The 18,899-nt window shown below is 37.2% G+C and overlaps 1 protein-coding gene across 31 annotated transcripts in view; it reads right to left on the minus strand.

Annotated features, from left to right (window-relative positions):
* LOC101742581 (calcium-dependent secretion activator) overlaps positions 1 to 18,899 on the minus strand; it is a 66,814-nt gene that overhangs the window by 34,832 nt on the left and 13,083 nt on the right. For 25 of the 31 annotated variants that reach the window (XM_062676624.1, XM_062676616.1, XM_062676621.1 and 22 more), the window contains exons 2-8: positions 12,620 to 12,699; positions 11,194 to 11,280; positions 10,052 to 10,145; positions 8,228 to 8,336; positions 4,963 to 5,130; positions 4,531 to 4,706; positions 3,504 to 3,589 (exon numbers count right to left, since the gene is read on the minus strand). In XM_062676624.1, coding sequence (XP_062532608.1) covers positions 3,504 to 3,589; positions 4,531 to 4,706; positions 4,963 to 5,130; positions 8,228 to 8,336; positions 10,052 to 10,145; positions 11,194 to 11,280; positions 12,620 to 12,689 — 790 coding nt within the window. In that variant the 5' untranslated portion in view covers positions 12,690 to 12,699. The remainder of the gene's footprint in view (positions 1 to 3,503; positions 3,590 to 4,530; positions 4,707 to 4,962; positions 5,131 to 8,227; positions 8,337 to 10,051; positions 10,146 to 11,193; positions 11,281 to 12,619; positions 12,700 to 18,899) is intronic. The other 6 variants (XM_062676617.1, XM_062676622.1, XM_062676618.1 and 3 more) reach the window with 1 other exon arrangement.

Genomic DNA, 18,899 nt, shown 5'->3' on the forward strand with positions numbered 1-18,899 from the left:
TACGTGTGAGAGACATGTAGTGACAGAAGGGGCAGAAAACACACACAATGAGACAAATGCAGCCAGCACATAATTAAAGGACACGAAAGGCAATCGTGACGCTCATGATTAAAAATATATATAAACTACGCCCTGACTTACCGAAATGAAAAGTTTGATGAATTTCAAAAAAATTGAACTCGACACTGTCTAGTTTTTTAATACTTTTGTTTTTTTTCCTACCTCTGCTGATAGCCTTGAGAGGCTTATCAGCGTTACCCTAGCGTGTAGGTGAACTCTCGTGGCTCAAACCAGAGGTGTTGCTAACACTGGCTTTAACAGGAGCAGTGCTTCGCAGAATCTACCACCGGATCGGAAACGCGACCCACTGAGAAGATCGGGCAAGAAACTCAGTGGGCCGTGTCTATATGTTAATTTACTCGTCGAGTCCTTCGTTGCAAGCGACGGGTAAGGCCAGGATGGTGACCGGTGCTTGAGGTACCTAAAAGCACCGTTAATGGATCGGGAGTGACACTAACTAGGTCGATGACCCTGGATTGTAACGTAACAGTTGAAGTTTCCGTCTGTGCGAAAATGTCGCATGTCTCATAATTCCCAGTCTTATGTTCATTATGTTACACGACTCTGACTTATTATATTGTTTATACTCATAAATCGTAGACTAGAAGGCGTAGAAATAGACGAAAAGTTTTTCACCAGATCAGATTTTTTTATATCAAATTTTGGGATTGGATGATACATTTTTATTAAGAGCATTAAATATCTCTTTTTTTCTACCTATGCTGTTAACCTTGAGAGGCTATTTCAGCTTCGCCTTGACGTGTAGGTGAGCTCACGGGGCTTAAACCGGGAGTGTTGTTAACATTGGCTCTAGCAAGAGCAGTGCTTCGCAGAATCTACCACCAGATCGGAAACGCGACACACTGAGAAGATCCGGCGAGAAACTCAGCGGGCTGTGTGTGTTAATTTACTCGTCGAGCCCTTCGTCGCAAGCGACGGGTTGGGCGAGGCCGGATAGACAATTTTCGTACCATTTTAATATTGTTTAAATAAATTTCAACAACGCTCTTTTAGGGAAACTCCCTGACTCTATTGAAGTTCGGTAAAAATTACAACATCTATGGATTTGAAAATGCCCAAAACAATTTTTGAAACTAATAAGTCTAGTGCTGTTTGAAATTTTTTGGAATTTTATTTTACATCTTCGATGTTATTCTAATTATTAGTATTAAATATTATTATATTATTATAATAAGTAGAGGACTTTGTTAAAAAGAAATTCGAACACAAGCTTAGACCTTATTGTTCGAATTTCAATGAATGTACCTACACTGTATGTTTTATGTCTAATAAAATAAAAAAAGGTTCGTCTATTTTTGAATATTCATCAAACTTTGTTCACAGAACTGTGTATTTTCATTGATACCGTTTCGTTACTAATAAAATATTATCAGTACCCGTAATTCTCAACTATTATAATATAATTAATTTCTGTTGCCAATCTGTTTTCATAGTAAAATTACATTAATATCTTTTTGTAACTCTTACTTATAACTATTGAATGTGGATACGTTTTGATATTAATTCCAGAGGTTTTTTTTATTAAAGAAACTAATTTTTATTTATTTTCCGAGCAATCAAACGGAGCCACCAAACCAATCGTTCTCAGCATGCTATGAGATCCTTTTACGAATCGGAAAAGGCAATACATGTAGGTATCCAATTTCGACACCTATTTAACTTCGGATAAAGTACACTTTACATTGCAATTGAACACACAAGCTTTCTGACACACATTCCAAGGCACATAAAGGATTCAAGCTCAGTATGTAAACAAAAAAACAGGTAGCAGATAAACATTGCAACATGCTGACACTTTTGATTTGCACAAATATTTACGACTTACAATAAAACGGACGGAAGATTACGAACATTAAGGATCTTAAATGTTCGTTCTTCGTAATATCTCTAACATACATGTGTAGATAATAAATGTACATAATTAATGTTGAATAAAAATAAAATTCGATCCAAATGATAAGTCGCTATTTTCAATTTCAAGTCCTATATTGGGGTAAGTTAGGATTTGTTTCTGTTATATCCTGTTATTCCGGTATAATATAATAATTCCGATCGGAAATCGATATCTAGTCCTTACTCGCGGTGAATAGTTCAGCTTAGATCTTGTTATTTCTTCAATACTAAAGTAATATTTGAACGATACGAAGATTATATATCCCGATCCGGATTTAAAGTTTCATAGAATTTTAAATATTTCTACGACTAAGCAAAAATTTGTAATTTATGACTCTGTAATTCCTTTTTTTTATAATTCATTGCAACAATTTAACGAAACTTTGAAGAATTTATAGAGTAATAGAGTTTTCTTCGAATATTACAAACATACATGTTTAAGACATCTCTTAATTCGTTTTACCAAATTTTCTTAAAAGGCTCAGTATGTAAGCGGTCCTCTATGAGCTTCGGAGGTTTACGAAAAGTGAAAAAAACCTTCCATTTTAAGTAGTTCTTCATATATCAATGTTTAAAAAATATAAAAGTAACAATATTTATTTCAAAAGGAATTTTCTATTGAAAACATAAGTTTTGCTATTCATTTTCCATTTGACCTACTTTTAACGTAAAACACCCACCGGCTTTCTCTTTGAATCGCTCATTTAAATCGAATTCATAGTTTTTTTTTCTGTCTATATTCGTTTGGTGTAACTATTTTATTTTTAGGGAACAAAATTAATTTTCTTAGAACTAAAATACGAGGGATGGCGTCTTCGAAAACGAATTGAGTAGCGATTTGAATTTCCAAGTATATTAATGACGTCATCGATTGAAAATAGACTTCTTCTTCGAACGAGAATTCAAAATAACATAATTATTTATGTTGTATGTAAGAGCAACTGGTCAATAATAGTTCATTTCCCTGGTGTTTGATCCCCGTCATGCTCTTATCAAGCCACTGTTTGACTACAATTCTATTTCACCCATCATTAAACAATGTACAATCAATACACGAAATTCCTTCCGATGCATTGCCTTGAAAATTCCAACACTGAGATCAGTGATCGTCAAAATGTAAAGGTTAAGTGGGTTAATGCTACCCGCAATCATAGTGGTCAAGTCAATAATCTTGCCAATTATACGTCAAACCGTGGAATAGGATTCCGATCTGACATAGAATGACGTTTCAGTAATCGATACTGATCGAGATGCCGTTGCTAATAACAGTGGCTGCGACGCAGGCCTCCTCAGGCGCACGCTAACCTAACTTCGCTAACATTTGACTGGCTTTAAAACCTCCGACGTTTTCAAATCCTCAACGATTTCAATTAACACATCCCACGATTTTTTTTATTTACTATTAAAACACCCGAGATATCGGAAATTGTAAATAGTATTGAGTATTTTGACGTGCCTCTTAATTGTTTTTTTTTCTTCGAGATCGGAGTAAAAGATGAATTTTTATTTTTTCGTTATACAAAACTTACCGGTTCCTTTCATAATGCAATCAAACTTTGCCAGCCACGACGATAGCACTGTTTCTTTACTGAGTCCGTCGATTTCCGGCAAAGACCTGCCGATTATTTCATATATTTCATATAGGTTTTTCCCGAGCGCTATGACATTTCCTTCTTCAAACGAGGCTTGCGGAGAGTATTAAGCGGCAGGCAGCGGCTTGGCTCTGTCCCTGGCATTGCTGAACTTCATGGGCGACGGTAACTACCCAACATCACCTGGCCTTGTCTGCCTACAGGGCTAATAACAAAAGGACATATACAATGTCATAGTTGATGCCCCAGCCAACAATAGGGCATCAATTATAAGATAAAAACAGATTCTAATATTAATTTACCCTTCGACTTCACGTTTGCAAATTGGCGGCATCTTCCATTTTATAATATTTACTAGCCGTACTCGGGCATTTAAAATTAACATTATTATTTATTGTCATTATCATTAGGGAGTCCAACACTCATATAACTATTAGCCTATCCATTAAGTACATGTATTTTCTGCATGGATACCAAGTTTCAAGTCAATCGGATGCATGGTTCAGTAGTTATAACGGAACATCCGTAAAAACCACTGTAAATTTATATATTAGTATAGATTATGCACTGCGTTATATTTCAGAAACAAAAAACTAACCACTTCAACACAATATAAGTAGATAAGTGATTTTTCTTACTTATACATACATATATACATAAATGTATTAAAACATGTTACCTTCCTTACCGTTTTCCTTATGTAATAGTAAAGGTGTTGCTAAAAGGATTCTTTCTGTATGCAATTTCAAATAAGAACTTATATAAGAACATAGTAGGATACAGATTTTCGTGCTAAATGGAAACGGATATTAAATATTCCGAATAGGTTTCCGTATTGGGAATTTCTTTTTCACTCCCACACAAATTTGATATTTTGCGAAAAGCAAACGAGACGGTATATACGGAAACCTAAGCGGCGTAATGTTTGCAGTAGAATTGAAGAAGAATAGAAGGAATGCCGAACCTGACTCTCTTTTCGATATTATTCCTGAAGACCTCTCGGAAGTCGTGATGCGAGCAAGCTCCGGACTTCACCATCTGCTCCACTCTCTCTGACTTCAAGAATATGTCGTGGTAAGACTGTACGGCGTTCTGGAAGGCTTCGTCCGCCAATATCTGAGTTTCACCTTTGAGGAATGCCTGGATCCAATACACAGGATTGTGTTTAAAAATAAGATTAAATTATCAGCGGATATAAAATAATTTTAAATGAAAAAAATCAATTTAATCCTTTGCTGCGTTACAACGCGAAAGAAGAACAAGCAAACACACATAGATAAGTGTAGATTGTACTTTCTATAATTAATTTTATTTAACTGTTTTTTATTCCGTGAAAATGAAACCAGTTTTGCTCCTGTTCTGTTTTAATACGTAGGTTGTTTTTTGTTTTATTCACCTGAAATCGAGCCTGTATGGTTTCAAGTTGATGGGGAGTCAGCTTCGTATGTCTTCTCGTCATATCTGTGGGTTGCTTCGCGTTAAAGGGATGAGCTATACACCTCGAGACGAACACGTAGAGTTGGAGACGCCTTTTCTTGTCCTCTTCTAACTTTTCTATCTTTTCCTGTAACAGATATATTGTCTTAAAACCTTTTCGAGTTAAAAAAAAAAGAAAGTTATTTTTGGTCATTTTTACAAATGGTAAAGTATTTTAATTTGTTTAAAACGGCTGTGAGGTCGTCCACCCAACCGAAGCAATAAAAAAAATGAATGATTTAAAAGAGCTGTTATTGCTGTGTACAAAGACTGGGTGGTACAGCACTTTATTTCCTTGACTGTTGGCAGGGATGGATTTAGGCGATAAACAGGGCCCAGTGCGGAACTAGACTCTGTTTATCGCGCCCCCTTTAATGTAAGTATAAATTTTGTTAATTTTGATCCAATATTTTTATTTTAAATTTAAAATAACTTTAATTTTTTTTATATAAAAATAAATCTGAAGTCATTTTCAAAGGAGGATCGTTTTTACTGTGAAAGATAGTCTCTGAAATTTTTGCATATAAAAAAAAATTCCCGCCCGGTTCTCACGGGCCTAGGCGTAAATCCAACACGGACTGTTGGTCTGAGATTCACGGGTAGTCGCCAAACGTTCGTGTGACGAACAGATTTGTTTGCTCTTTGCTTGTATGTTTTATTTATTTGTCGGAGACGGTCATTAGTTTGGTAGCTAAACGAAACGCAGCACGATTCCCGAGAGATCTCAGCACAATTGCGGTATTGTCGGAAATCTGTTAACTTCGTGCTACGACAAAGCCTAGCCGATGAAGGCGCGTAGACGCCATCACACTTGCTAACCAGCCTTCTTGAAGAGCGGTGCCTCTGTCCTAAGAACTGTCATTCGTTTTCGTTTGATAACGTCAAGAAAAGGTTTCTAAATTGTTCTAAGACAACAAACGTGATTAGTGTACTCAATATTTCTCCTAGCTCGATCACCCTATTCGCCCCTACGATGTCTGACGACGGTGTTAATAATTGTGGCTTTTCTGAAGCGCCAAATATACCATCACTACATAGTATAAAACAAAGTCGCTTTCTCTGTCCCTATATCCCTATCGTCAAAACTACGCAACGGATTTTGATGTGTGTTTTTTAGTAGATAGAGTGATCGAAGAGGAAGTTTTTTTTTTTTTTTATTGCTTAGATGGGTGGACGAGCTCACAGCCCACCTGGTGTTAAGTGGTTACTGGAGCCCATAGACATCTACAACGTAAATGCGCCACCCATCTTGAGATATAAGTTCTAAGGTCTCAGTATAGTTACAACGGCTACCCCACCCTTCAAACCGAAACGCATTACTGCTTTACGGCAGATGTAGGCAGGGCGGTGGTACCTACCCGTGCGGACTCACAAGAGGTCCTAACACCAGTAAATGTATAATAACATCCATTAAATCGTGGAGAAATTAATAATAAATTACAGTTTCCGAAGCGAAACGAGGGCGGGTCGCTGGTTCTATTATAATCTAAAAGTTTTATTTAGTAGAAATATAACATTAAGATACTTTTACCAATAATACGATAATAAAATACTTTGGAACAGTATTAAAAGGCATATAATGACGATGTTCTTCAAACGAAAACCGCAAAACACTTAAAAGCTTCTCCTTGAACTTTGCGTCGGCAACATTCAACGACTTACATAATTCGTGTATGACATTGGGGTGCTTTGAGCTTTTATTATTTGCGATTCATATAATAAAACCGAAGTCTACGTTCAGAAAACATGATCAAGAATCTTTGTATTGGCGTAGAATGGATACCGACAGATGATGCTATATCTTATCTTATCTTATCTTATCTTATCTTATATCTTTAAACGAGCAATTCTTGTATATATATAATCTGAATCTCGGAAACGGCTCCAACGATTTTCATAAAATTTAGTATACAGGGGAACTCGGGGGCGATAAATCGATCTAGCTACGATTTATTTTCAGAAAATGTTGTTTTATTCGTGTTTTCAATAATCAACTTTATCGATAATCAACTTAAACATAAACTTTTTTTTTATTGAAAGAAAATATAACAAATAATATAATGTCAATATGTAATTCGTATTTAAATATAATTTCTAAAAAATACATTTTATCAACAACAAAAAAAATCCTCTCGTTTCCTCATCCTCATCCGTTAACCTCTAGTTTCTATAAAGAAATGTCACAAATGTAGAATTATATATATGAGTTGTTTTCATCTTATGTAAAACTAAAAAAAAACATGCTTAAATAGTTAACAAAACTAACAATGAATTTCAGGATATTAGAGCGACTTTATTTATAACCATCTGTCTTTGATGCGATCCATGTGCATGCTTATGGAACATCTTGGAACCGATGAGAATTTTAAAGATACTTTTGAACCTAATAATGTTATATTTGTTTTATTGCTTAAATGGTTGGACGACCTCACAGCCCACCTGGTGTTAAGTGGTTACCGGAGCCTATAGACATCTACATCTACAAAGTAAATGCCGCCACCCACCTTCAGATATGAGTTCTAAGATCTCAGTATAGTTACAACGGCTGCCCCACTCTTCAAATCGAAACGCATTACTGCTTCACGGCAGAAATAGGCAGGGTGGTGTTACTACCTACCCGCGCAGACTTACAAGACGTTCTACCACCAGTAATTACGCAAATTATATTTTTTTGTGAGTTTCATTATTATTACACGATGTTATTTCTTCACTATGGAAGTCAATCGTGAACATTTGTTAAGTAAGTACCTATTTCATTACAAAAATTGGTACCCGCCCGTGGGATTTGAACACCGTTACATCGCTACATACGAATGTACCGGACGTCTTTTTTTTCCCTACCTATGCTGATAGCCTTGAGAGGCTATTTCAGCTTCACCCTAAGGCGTAGGTGAGCTTACAGGGCTCAAACCGGAAGTGTTGCTAACACTGGCCCTAATAAGAGCATTGCTTCGCAGAATCTACCGCCGGATCGGAAACGCGACCCACTGAGAAGATCCGGCGAGAATACGGCTGTGTCTATGGGTTAATTCACTCGTCGAGCCCTTCGTTGTGACCGGTGCTTGTGGTACCTAAAAGCACCGTTAATGGATCGGGAGGATCCGTAATGACGTGTTCATCGGAGGTCTTATCGTTTAGGCCACGACGACTTCAATGCAGTACTTGGGTACAGCGATATTGTTTACCTGTGGATCTTGGTCCTTGTCAGAATGGCTGGCTCCAGAGGGGCTGGGTGAGGGCGCAGGCGCCTCCCCCGAGCTTGCACTCCCCGTAGAGGTCCTGCGTAAGAAAGATCTAACACGATCTATAGAATTAAGTCATTAATGTTGGTGCAAGGGTTTTACGTAAACTAACTTTTTATTTAAATTCAAATCAGACATTCAATGTCTTGCAAATATCTTTTTTTTTAATTATGCATATAAATATTAGTCAGTGTACGTAAAACTATGGTCGTGCTTGGTACTAATTAAAAGCCACTAATTACAAATTAGTTGTTTGGATTTTATTTGATAAATCAAAAACTACAGTAGCTACCTTTGTTAAACATATGCCAAGGTCAACTATTTTCAACTGACTATTAATTTTAAGTATTGCACTAAAGTTTTAGCGTCTGAAGTCGTTTTTGAGGTTTTCTCTACAAATTCGATTTGAATTCAGCTCTTACGATGTTCATGAGTGTTAATGGATATGAAATATAATAAAATTTACACTACAAACATTAGTGTATTAAAAAAAAAAAGAAACCTTAGCTGGCGAATTGGAACCAATGCCGAAAACAAGATTATAATAAATCCGGATAATTTAAAATCGCCATAGTTGTAATTCATGTTCGCTCATCAACATCATCATCATCTCAGCCTGTCTGTTGTCCACTGCTGAACATAGGCCTCACCAACTGATGTCCAGTGCGACCGGTCCGTTGCCACCTGCATCCAACGTGACCCAGCAATTGTCACTAGGTCGTCGGTCCATCTGGTAGGTGGCCGCCCCATACTGCGTTTGCCAGTACGTGGTCTCCACTTGAGGATCTTTCTGCCCCATCGGCCGTCCGATCTTCACGCTATGTGGCCTGACCACTGCCACTTTAGCTTGCTAATCCTACGGGCTATGTCAGTAACTTTGGTTCTTCTACGGATCTCCTCGTTTCTGATTCGATCTCGTAGAGAAATACCAAGCATAGCCCTCTCATAGGTGTTCGCTCACTGATCGAAATGCGACCGTAATCGCTGATGTCTCAAGGCTCACATTGATTTAACGTTTTATTTCGTTTGATTCCTAATTAATCTTCTTTCGTTGTAAACGTAAACAAAAAATAAATGTTTTTCATTGACAAAGATAAAAGGAAATCGGTTGATAAAGAAAGTGTTGAATACCTAGATGTGATCTATTTTGTCTTGGCTTATTCATCATCATCATTAATTATTCATCATCATTATTATCATCGTCTTAATAATATGTGATTAAATACTATTCTTATATTTCAGAGATAACAGTATTCCGAATCAGCGACGGTTGAAATCCCGGGACTATTATCGGTTAGTTAGCCCGGGTAAATATTATTGGTGAACCAAATTAGTGTATCTTTTTTAACCTAAAGGAAGCTTAGTGCTTAGTTACTTAGTGCTAATGATTAGTTTAACACAAGTGTTCTGCAATAGGCTTAAGTAATCTAAAGAATGATTAAGAGAATTCAAGTTTTCCTTTAGGTTATCCACCTTGTTATTTCCAAATTGTCTTGACAAACATAGTATGAAGTCATAGGACGGCCGGGTTGTAGCGTGTAACTATACTTTACAATAAAACGACATGAGCTCGATGTGACTTGCTTTAATGGCGGATGCAGTCTGGCAGTGTTGCCATATAATTACATTATTTACCTAACACATAGGACAGTTCAGCGGAAGAGTAACTGTTTGTTTTGTAGTACCAAGAGCGGTTATTCAAAAATAATCCGTATAGTTAATCAAATACGTTTCGAAATTGGTTCCCTTACGTCTCTAGACACTTACGCGTGTGGTGGTGGGGCCAGAGCTGCTGTCTCCCTCTGTCTGGTAGCAGGATGAAGAGGTGCCGCCAGTTGTGATGCCGTCAATGTACTAGGACCTTTGATAAAATCAATTAAACTTTGAGAACCATTTACTAATAATGCGAATTATTCGTTGATTTTATACAAATTTATGTAGGATTGGTAAGAATGGAAGGTATGAAAAGAGCATGAAACGGAGCGTTAAGATGTGAGTGAGACAAAACGGTAAGAGAGGGAAAAGAGAATTAGAGAGAAATAAATAATAGTTTAAAAAAACTAGCAAAATACGCTCTTATAGAAAATCCAACTGAAAAATAGAAAATAAATTGTAATAAATTTGAATTAAAAATAATGTAAGAAAAAGTGATTTTATTGTAAAAAAGCGTGGGTTGCTTTTCGGGATATTATATCCCTCAAAATATCTATCCCTATCAAAATAACCCTTCTACTCATATCTGTTCATAAAATATTTATAACTACTGATACCATGCACCCCACGCTTTTTTTACAATAAAATCATTTTTTCTTACACTCTTTTTAATTCAAATTTGTTAAAATTTATTTTCTATTTTTTAGTTGGCTTTTCTATACAAGCGTATTTTTTTAGTTTTTTTAAACTATTATTTATTTTTAATTTTTTAGTTGAATTTCAATTTTTTCAATATTTTTTTTATATTGAATTGTCATCGATCCTTAATAAGTATACCAAATTTCAAGTTAATCCGACGTTTTGAAGGTCAAAATCATGTTCAAAGATACCGTTACATACTAACATACATACGTCTGAAGCTAATAAAAGCATATTAAAATGTAAAATGGCGAAGACGATTGAACGAGCAAGGCGTAAATAAGGTGTCAATTAATTTTTAATTATTATAATAAAGAAGATTTTTCAAAAGAACCATAAAAGTGCAGCAGTGGAATAATTTTATTTTACGCGCTACGATCCCAATTCTACATACGACTATATATAAGGAAAAAACATTGTATTGTTTGTTTTTGTTTTATTGGAATTGCAAGAGTTTGTTGGTTTTTTTTGTTATTTGAAAGGCACCCCAGGATATTCAGTACGGGTATTGGTGGTGAATTTCAGTTCTGCGTCACTCATTCCCTTTATTATTTTACCTGCAAGTCCGGCCGTTGACCCCCGTGGAAGCTCTGGTTTCCCGCGGACGGATGGACGACCCCCGGCCAACGCACCAGGAGGCACAACTGTTACAAAGAATACGACCTTGAAATTATATGACTTCATTGAGCCACGTGCACACGGACTCAACTTTGATTTTATTAAATACTAGCGACCTAAATACTAGATATTATACTTATTAAATACTAGATAAATAATAGCTTCGCTTCGGAAACATTAAATTTTATTATTGATAGTGAGTCCCGCGATGTTTCCTGCGGTTATTGTCGTACCGCGGGTGACGCCGCGGGGCGAAGCTAGTCTAAAAAAAGTAGCTTAAGTTACTCCTTATATCATCAGCTACCTGTCAGTGAAGGTCCCGTCAAGATCGGTCCAGCCGTTCCATTTTCATATTTATCTACCTTTTGAACCTTCTCTCGACTTCAACAAATAATTCAAGACCAAAATTAGCCAAATCGGTCCAGCCGTTCTCGAGTTTTAGCGAGACTAACGAACAGCAATTCATTTTTCTATATATAGATACATAGATAGATAATAATAATAATACAATTATCTCTTATTACAATATACATTGGTAGGTAATATGGATACATATCCGTCCATCCAATCAGTCCCTACAAGATCATAAGAATAATACAATCAAATCAACCGAAGTGTAATCCTTGAACACGAACTAACAAACATTTCACGAGAATCATATTGATCGAATCCATCTCATTCATAAGTTATATTGTCTATTTTTGGATTTGTTAAATGAGAATGTCACCAGTGGATTTTCCGACGACGCGAGCGAATACGTTAAATGTTTAAGTGGATCGTGTATTTTTAAAGGTGCGATATTTTGAAATGAATCTGAAATTGATTTTTTACAATAGAACTACGGATTTTAGTTATTTTCCGAATTTAACTAATTCTCGACTATCTACTGTGTTTTGTTAGTAATTTTTAATTTAATGATCATTGAAGTCGGTCATTAACACGTCAATTAAAGCATATTTCCTATACTCTAAGAAATAGGATTCTGAAGCAACTTCTGATTCTGATTAGTACCTCTTGTGGAAGTGGACCTCTTGTTAGTTCGCATGGGTAAGTACCATCATCCTGCCTATTTCAGCCGTGAAGCAGTTTCGGTTTGAAGGATGGAGCAGCCGTTCTAACTATACTGAGACCTTACAACTCATATCTCAAGGTGGGTGACGGCATTTACGTTGTAGATGACTATAGGCGCCTTAGCAGTTAACACCAGGTGGGCTGTGAGCTCGTCCTATGCTATCTCCTCCGTGCGTCGTATTCCTCAGATCTGAGGGTCGTGACCTTTACTGAGCACTTTTGTTTCGACTATGTTCCTCCATTCACTTCTGTCCTCTATGCAATAAAAAAAAAGCAATGGCCGCAGCGTCGTACCTGGTAATTTAACTGGCTGTTTCTTGTGTTCATCCTCACTGTCTTCTTCAGATGAGCTTGGGTCGATCATTTTGCTGTTTCTGAAACAAAATCAAATATTCATTTCATTCACTAGAAATTTTAGTTGAAATTCGGATAATATATTGTATTGGTATATTTGTTTCTCTTTTTGGTGAGCAGGAGGCTGAACCCCCTACGAGGTCCCAGTGGGACTGCTAAATGTTAGAAGAGAGGTAGAGGAGAACCATGTCCTGGCAACGAACCACGAACTCGCCGTTCACTTTAAGGACTCTTGGACGGCGGAGTCGGTGAGGCGACTGTCGAGGATATTACGTCGGCAGTTGCGCTAGGACTGTCCATGAGGCGGTCTCAAATGCTAACGATAGCGTTACGGAACACCCGACTGGATCAAAATCAGCCTGCTGGAGTGGAAACCACGATACACAGCCAACCGGTCGCTCTTCATTGATATCAACGAAAATATCGATTGATATTTGCGGCCCAACCAAGACTTCTGACGCTCCGAGCCATCAGCGGGTAAGGCCACATCCTACAGAGGAATTAATCGTAATCATCTTTACTCTATCTTATCTGTTTTAATGTCAAAATACACCGCGGTTTTTCTTGATGTTTTTTATTTATTTATTGCTTAGATGGGTTGATGAACTCACAACCCACCTGGTGTTAAGTGGTTACTGGAGCCCCTAGACATCTACAACGTAAATGCGCCACCCACCTTGAGATATAAGTTCTAAGGTCTCAGTATAGTTACAGCGGCTGCCCCACCCTTCAAACCGAAACGCATTACGGCTTCACGGCAGAAATAGGTAGGGCGATGGTACCTACCCGTACGGACTCCCAAGAGGTCCTACCACCAGTAATTACGCAAATTATAATTTCGCGGGTTTGATTTTTATTACACGATGTTATTCCTTCACCGTGGAAGTCAATCGTGAACATTTGTTAAGTACGTATTTCATTAGAAAAATTGGTAACCGCCTGCGGGATTCGAACACCGGTGCATCGCTACATACGACTGCACCGGACGTGCTTATCCTTTAAGTCACGACGACTTCAAAACATGTACATCTATGAACCTAACTACATTTTTTTCTAACCCATCTTTTTTTGCTACGATTAAAAAAGAAGAGACATTTTGACCTTCACTATAATTAAGTTCGCCGTTTGAGTAGACTATTATTGGCACGAAATGAAGCGGATAAATAAGTTATCTTGTTAGCCTGGTGGGCAAAAGTGCGTTACATATTTTTCCTTGAAGCAAAATATAACTGACTAGCGACCCGCCCTCGCTTCGCTTCGGAAACATTAAAACACACATGAAACAAAAAAAAAAAAAAAAAAAAAAAAAAAAAAAAAAAAAAAAAAAAAAAAAAAAAAAAAAAAAATTGCCTATGTTCATCAGGGACAATGTCGGCTTCTAATGGAAAAATAATTTTTCAAATCGGTCCAGTAGTTTCGGAGCCTATTCGAAACAAACAAACAAACAAATCTTTCCTCTTTATAATATTATTACTAGCGGCCCGCCCTCGCTTCGCTTCGGAAACATTAAAACACACATGAAACAAAAAATAAAAATAAAAAATAAAATAAAAAAAGTAGCCTATGTTCATCAGGGACAATGTCGGCTTCTAATGGAAAAAGAATTTTCGAAATCGGTCCAGTAGTTTCGGAGCCTATTCGAAACAAACAAACAAACAAATCTTTTCTCTTTATAATTATAATAATAATATTAATATTAGTATAGATTAGTATTAGTATAGATGACTGACTATGTTAGTGAGTGTGGCTTTTAATTCCAGGTTTCATGATGGCTCCTCATTATTCAGTGAAACGATATGATATAAATTGTTCACTAGACGGGTGTTGCGGTTATATCTATGTTAAATTTCTAATTCAAAATGAATAAAATTTATTGCATTTACCCGGGATTAAGAGTACCGTTGATTCTGTCACTCTCTGATTCATAAACTATCTGACGATTCATGGATGCGTTGATACGTAAAATCACGAACCAGCGAATACAATGTATTTATATTAGGATTATATTATCATGTATCGGACCATAAGGCCTCATTCGCACAGGAGTTTTTTAGCGCGTTTTTAAAAAGCGTTCAAATAGAACAGATGCATTACCTAATATATGTCAGCGCTTTTAAAATGCGACGCTTGTTTATCGCGCAGTGTTAAGGCTTCGTCAAACAGAACGCGTAATTAGCGCGCGTCAGAGCACTAAACTGACGCCGCGCTATGACGCCGAGATGTGTTGTACTACTATGGTAACGTACCGTCAAACAGAGCCCCAGCGCTATAAGTACGCAGCGCTCTATCGCGGCGTTAGGACGCTTTGACGTCAGGCGTTGTAATTTTTTACAAATTTTATTTTAGCGTCCGATTGAATGTATATTAAAATACTAGATAATGCCCGAAAAAATGATATAAATAGTTAGAAAATACCCATGCTTATACAATGCCACATCTGAATCACTCGATTTCTTAATACTTTTAAATTTTCACACTGCTATCGATAGGCACTATGATTTGGCGAATGCGTTGCGTCAAGGAGCGTTGGACTCATCTAGTCAATTTGTGTGACATGAAAAGAGCGCGAGGTTAAGTACGCGTTCTGTTTGACGAAGGCTTTAACATTTTGTGTACTAAGCGTTTGGCGTTACAGAATACGTCACATCGAGAACGTTATAAAAGCGCCAACGCCGAGTTTTAACGCAACGCTTTTAAAACGCCCGTGCGAATGAGGTCTAACCGGGCTATTATCCATGGCAAATGTATGTTATGTGTATCCCGATGTCAACTGACAGGCTCGTCCCGTTCCCTTGGGAGAGCGCCACCTGCACGCTGACCCTGGATTGTGTGCAATGCAAAATACCGTAATCAAACATTACTGTTCATAGACTGTCATCATTAACGTAATGACGTGTCGGTAATCAACGGTTCTACCACCGACTGTCTGGTTCACTCTGTATCTATACTAATATATAAATCTACAGTGGTTTTTACAGATGTTCCGTTACAACTACTGAACCATGCATCCGATTAACTTGAAACTTGGTATCCATTTAGAAAATAGATGCACTTAATGGATAGGCTAATATTTATATGAGTGTTCGACTCCCTACACAAGTTGCGGGGACGTTAATGATTAGAATCTTTGTGGGGGTGAGAAATAATAATGGTAATTTTAAATGCCCAGCGAAGCGGACGGGTACATCTAGTCACTTATAATTTTATTACTGGTGGTAGGACGTCTTGTGAGTCCACACGGATAGGTACCACCACCCACTATTTCCATTTGCTTCTTTACAAAAGAGGGATGTCCGGAGTGTCGGTAATGTACAAGTAGTTCTACAAGAGACTTAAATTTTCTGTGTATTTTATTTATTTATTTATTTGAGAAACAACAGTACAAAACAAACATATAATATTTAAAAAAATAGCTTAAACAATAACCAAACATGTTTCCACCCAGTAGAGAATGAACAAAGAAAAAAAAAGAGAAGTTTAGAAATTTAAGTTTACACAAAAAAAAAAAAAAAACAACAAAGGCAACACAATACGCACATGTTATTATGTACAGCAACTTACACTATAAAACTAAATAATACTCATCATCATTCCAAAATAGCATTTCTATTAGCATTAGAGAACTAAGTATCATACAACCTACAAGATCTACGGACAAAAGAGTTAGAAGCATATTTCGTTCGAACCGTGGACATGTCGAAGGTCTGTTTAGAAAGCGCGGAAATACGACTAAATATAAATGAAATCTTAAAAATATATAAACATTTTTGCCAGCATGCTTTCCATGGTGAGAGCTCTGAGTAACTGTTAGAGGTTCTCACATCTCGTTTTCACTATCGCACCACCCACCATCAGAGCGGGGTTCATCCGTAATCTCTAAAACCAGTGTGTTCATCCACAGTTTATCATGACCTTGAATTGTCGGCGTTCATGGGCGACGGTAACCATTTCTCATCAGGTGGGCCGTATATTTGTCTGCCAACATGGGCTATCAAATTTACATGTTAAAAGTGAAGCTAAATCAGTATAAAATTAAATTAAACATTAAACACAAATTGTAGTCGTCGTGGCCTAACGGATAAGACGTCCGGTGCATTCGTGTTGAAGCGATGCACCGGTGTTCGAATCCCGCAGGCGGGTACCAATTTTTCAAATGAAATACGTACTCAACAAATATTCACGATTGACTTCCACGGTGAAGGAATAACATCGTGTAATAAAAATGAAACCCGGAAAATTATAATTTGCGTAATTACTGGTGGTAGGACCTCTTGTGAGTCCGCGCGGGTGGGTACCACCATCCTGCCTATTTCTGCCGTGAAGCAGTAATGCGTTTCGGTTTGAAGGGTGGGGCAGCCGTCGTTACTATACTTGAGACCTTAGAACTTGTATCTCAAGGTGGGTGGCGCATTTACGTTGTGGACGTCTATGGGCTCCAGTAACCACTTAACACCAGGTGGGCTGAGCTCGTCCACCCAACTAAGCAATAAAAAATAATAATAATAAAGGACATAGCGTAGTTTAATACTCTAGAAAATGCAAAACAGAATTAACCGCGCAGTTTCAATGCACTTTGTAGAATAATTAATTAACATTCCCCTTCATTTACAAGTTGAGTGGAAAATTTAAATGTTAGAGTGGAATTTATAGTGAGCGTAAATCATTTACATAATATCCTTGATGGCGATGTCGAACTGCAAGCTTTTAGCGACAAAAACGCGTTTAGGTACATGAGAATTTCCTTTTTGGCGAATACAATGTAACTATGTAACTATACTTGTAATAATATAACTATAATGTAACTATACTTGAGACCTTAGAACTTATATCTCAAGGTGGGTGGCGCATTTACGTTGTGGATGTCTATGGGCTCCAGTAACCACTTAACACCAGGTGGGCTGTGAGCTTGTACACCCATCTAAACAATAAAAAAAATACAATACCAATGCTCTGACACATAACCGGATATTAAAATATCGTTAATTGTTAAAACCGACTTAGCCGGCTGTAACCATCCACGGACTAATGCCTATATGTATGCAAAATAAAACACGTACGTAAAATTCTATCATCAACGTTCTTCGTTTTTCATTGTGCACAACTTCATTGTTAATTTTCGTAATTACTGACGGATCTTGAACCCGCACGGGTATACACAAACGTCCTACATTCTGGTCTTGATACCCGGTTTGAAAATTAGGCAGCCGTTGCGCAAAACACAGTTAAGACTTTGACTGAATTCTCAAGGTGGGTGGTGATTTTCGTGTTTTAATGTTTATGGGTTCCGCAATTACTTGCATCCCACTTAGAGCAATGGAAAATTGAAAACTTTTTTTTAGTAAAGAAAAAGCAATCCCATATTATTTTATTTTATATTACAACAGTGCCTTCAGAGAAACTTCGATTAAGCTTATTTTCCGTAAGAGTATTTTAATTAATTGTATTTAATTTCAGAAATATATCAGACATGCTTTTATTATAGTACAGTAGTTGGTACAAGTAAATACATGTAGAGGTAAGGAATACTATATTATATACGGGACAAGTTGAAAAAGTGTAAAGTGTAGGTAAACACCAAATGTTTGTTAAAAGATTCACCGAAATAGCGCTAGTGTAGGAAGTGGAAATGATAATATGAATATAGCAGTTTTAAACAGAACGATGTGTGCTGGTTTGAAGTGAAGCGTGGTAGTTCATGACGCTACTTTTAAAATCTTTCCACTTGGTACTGTGGCGCCACCTACTTTTTTTTTATTGCTTAGATGGGTGGACGAGCCCACCTGGTGTTAAGTGGTTACTAGAGCCCATAGACATCTACAACGTAAATGCGCCACCCACCTTGAGATATAAGTTCTAAGGTCTCAAGTATAGTTACAACGGCTGCCTCACCCTTCAAACCGAAACGCATTACTGCTTCACGGCAGAAATAGGCAGGGTGGTGGTACCTGCCCGCGCAGACTCTCAAGAGGTCCTACCACCAGTATCTCCCTTTCAGCGAACACCTTTTAATACGAGGTAATCGTATAATAGCAACAATGAAATGCGACCGAACAGAATTTGAATTAAATATATACTTTCAGAGCCTTATCTCTGAGCCTAGGCGTTTGAAAGCCGAAAGAAATTATAAACGATACCAATAAGGTATCCGGGAGTTGACATCGTGACCTACTTCACTCTGCCATTTGGCAACGGACCAGAGAAAAAAGGAATTCAAAGCAAA

The sequence above is a fragment of the Bombyx mori genome, chromosome 27 (genome assembly GCF_030269925.1).
Source record: "Bombyx mori chromosome 27, ASM3026992v2".
Taxonomy (NCBI): Eukaryota; Metazoa; Arthropoda; class Insecta; order Lepidoptera; family Bombycidae; genus Bombyx; species Bombyx mori.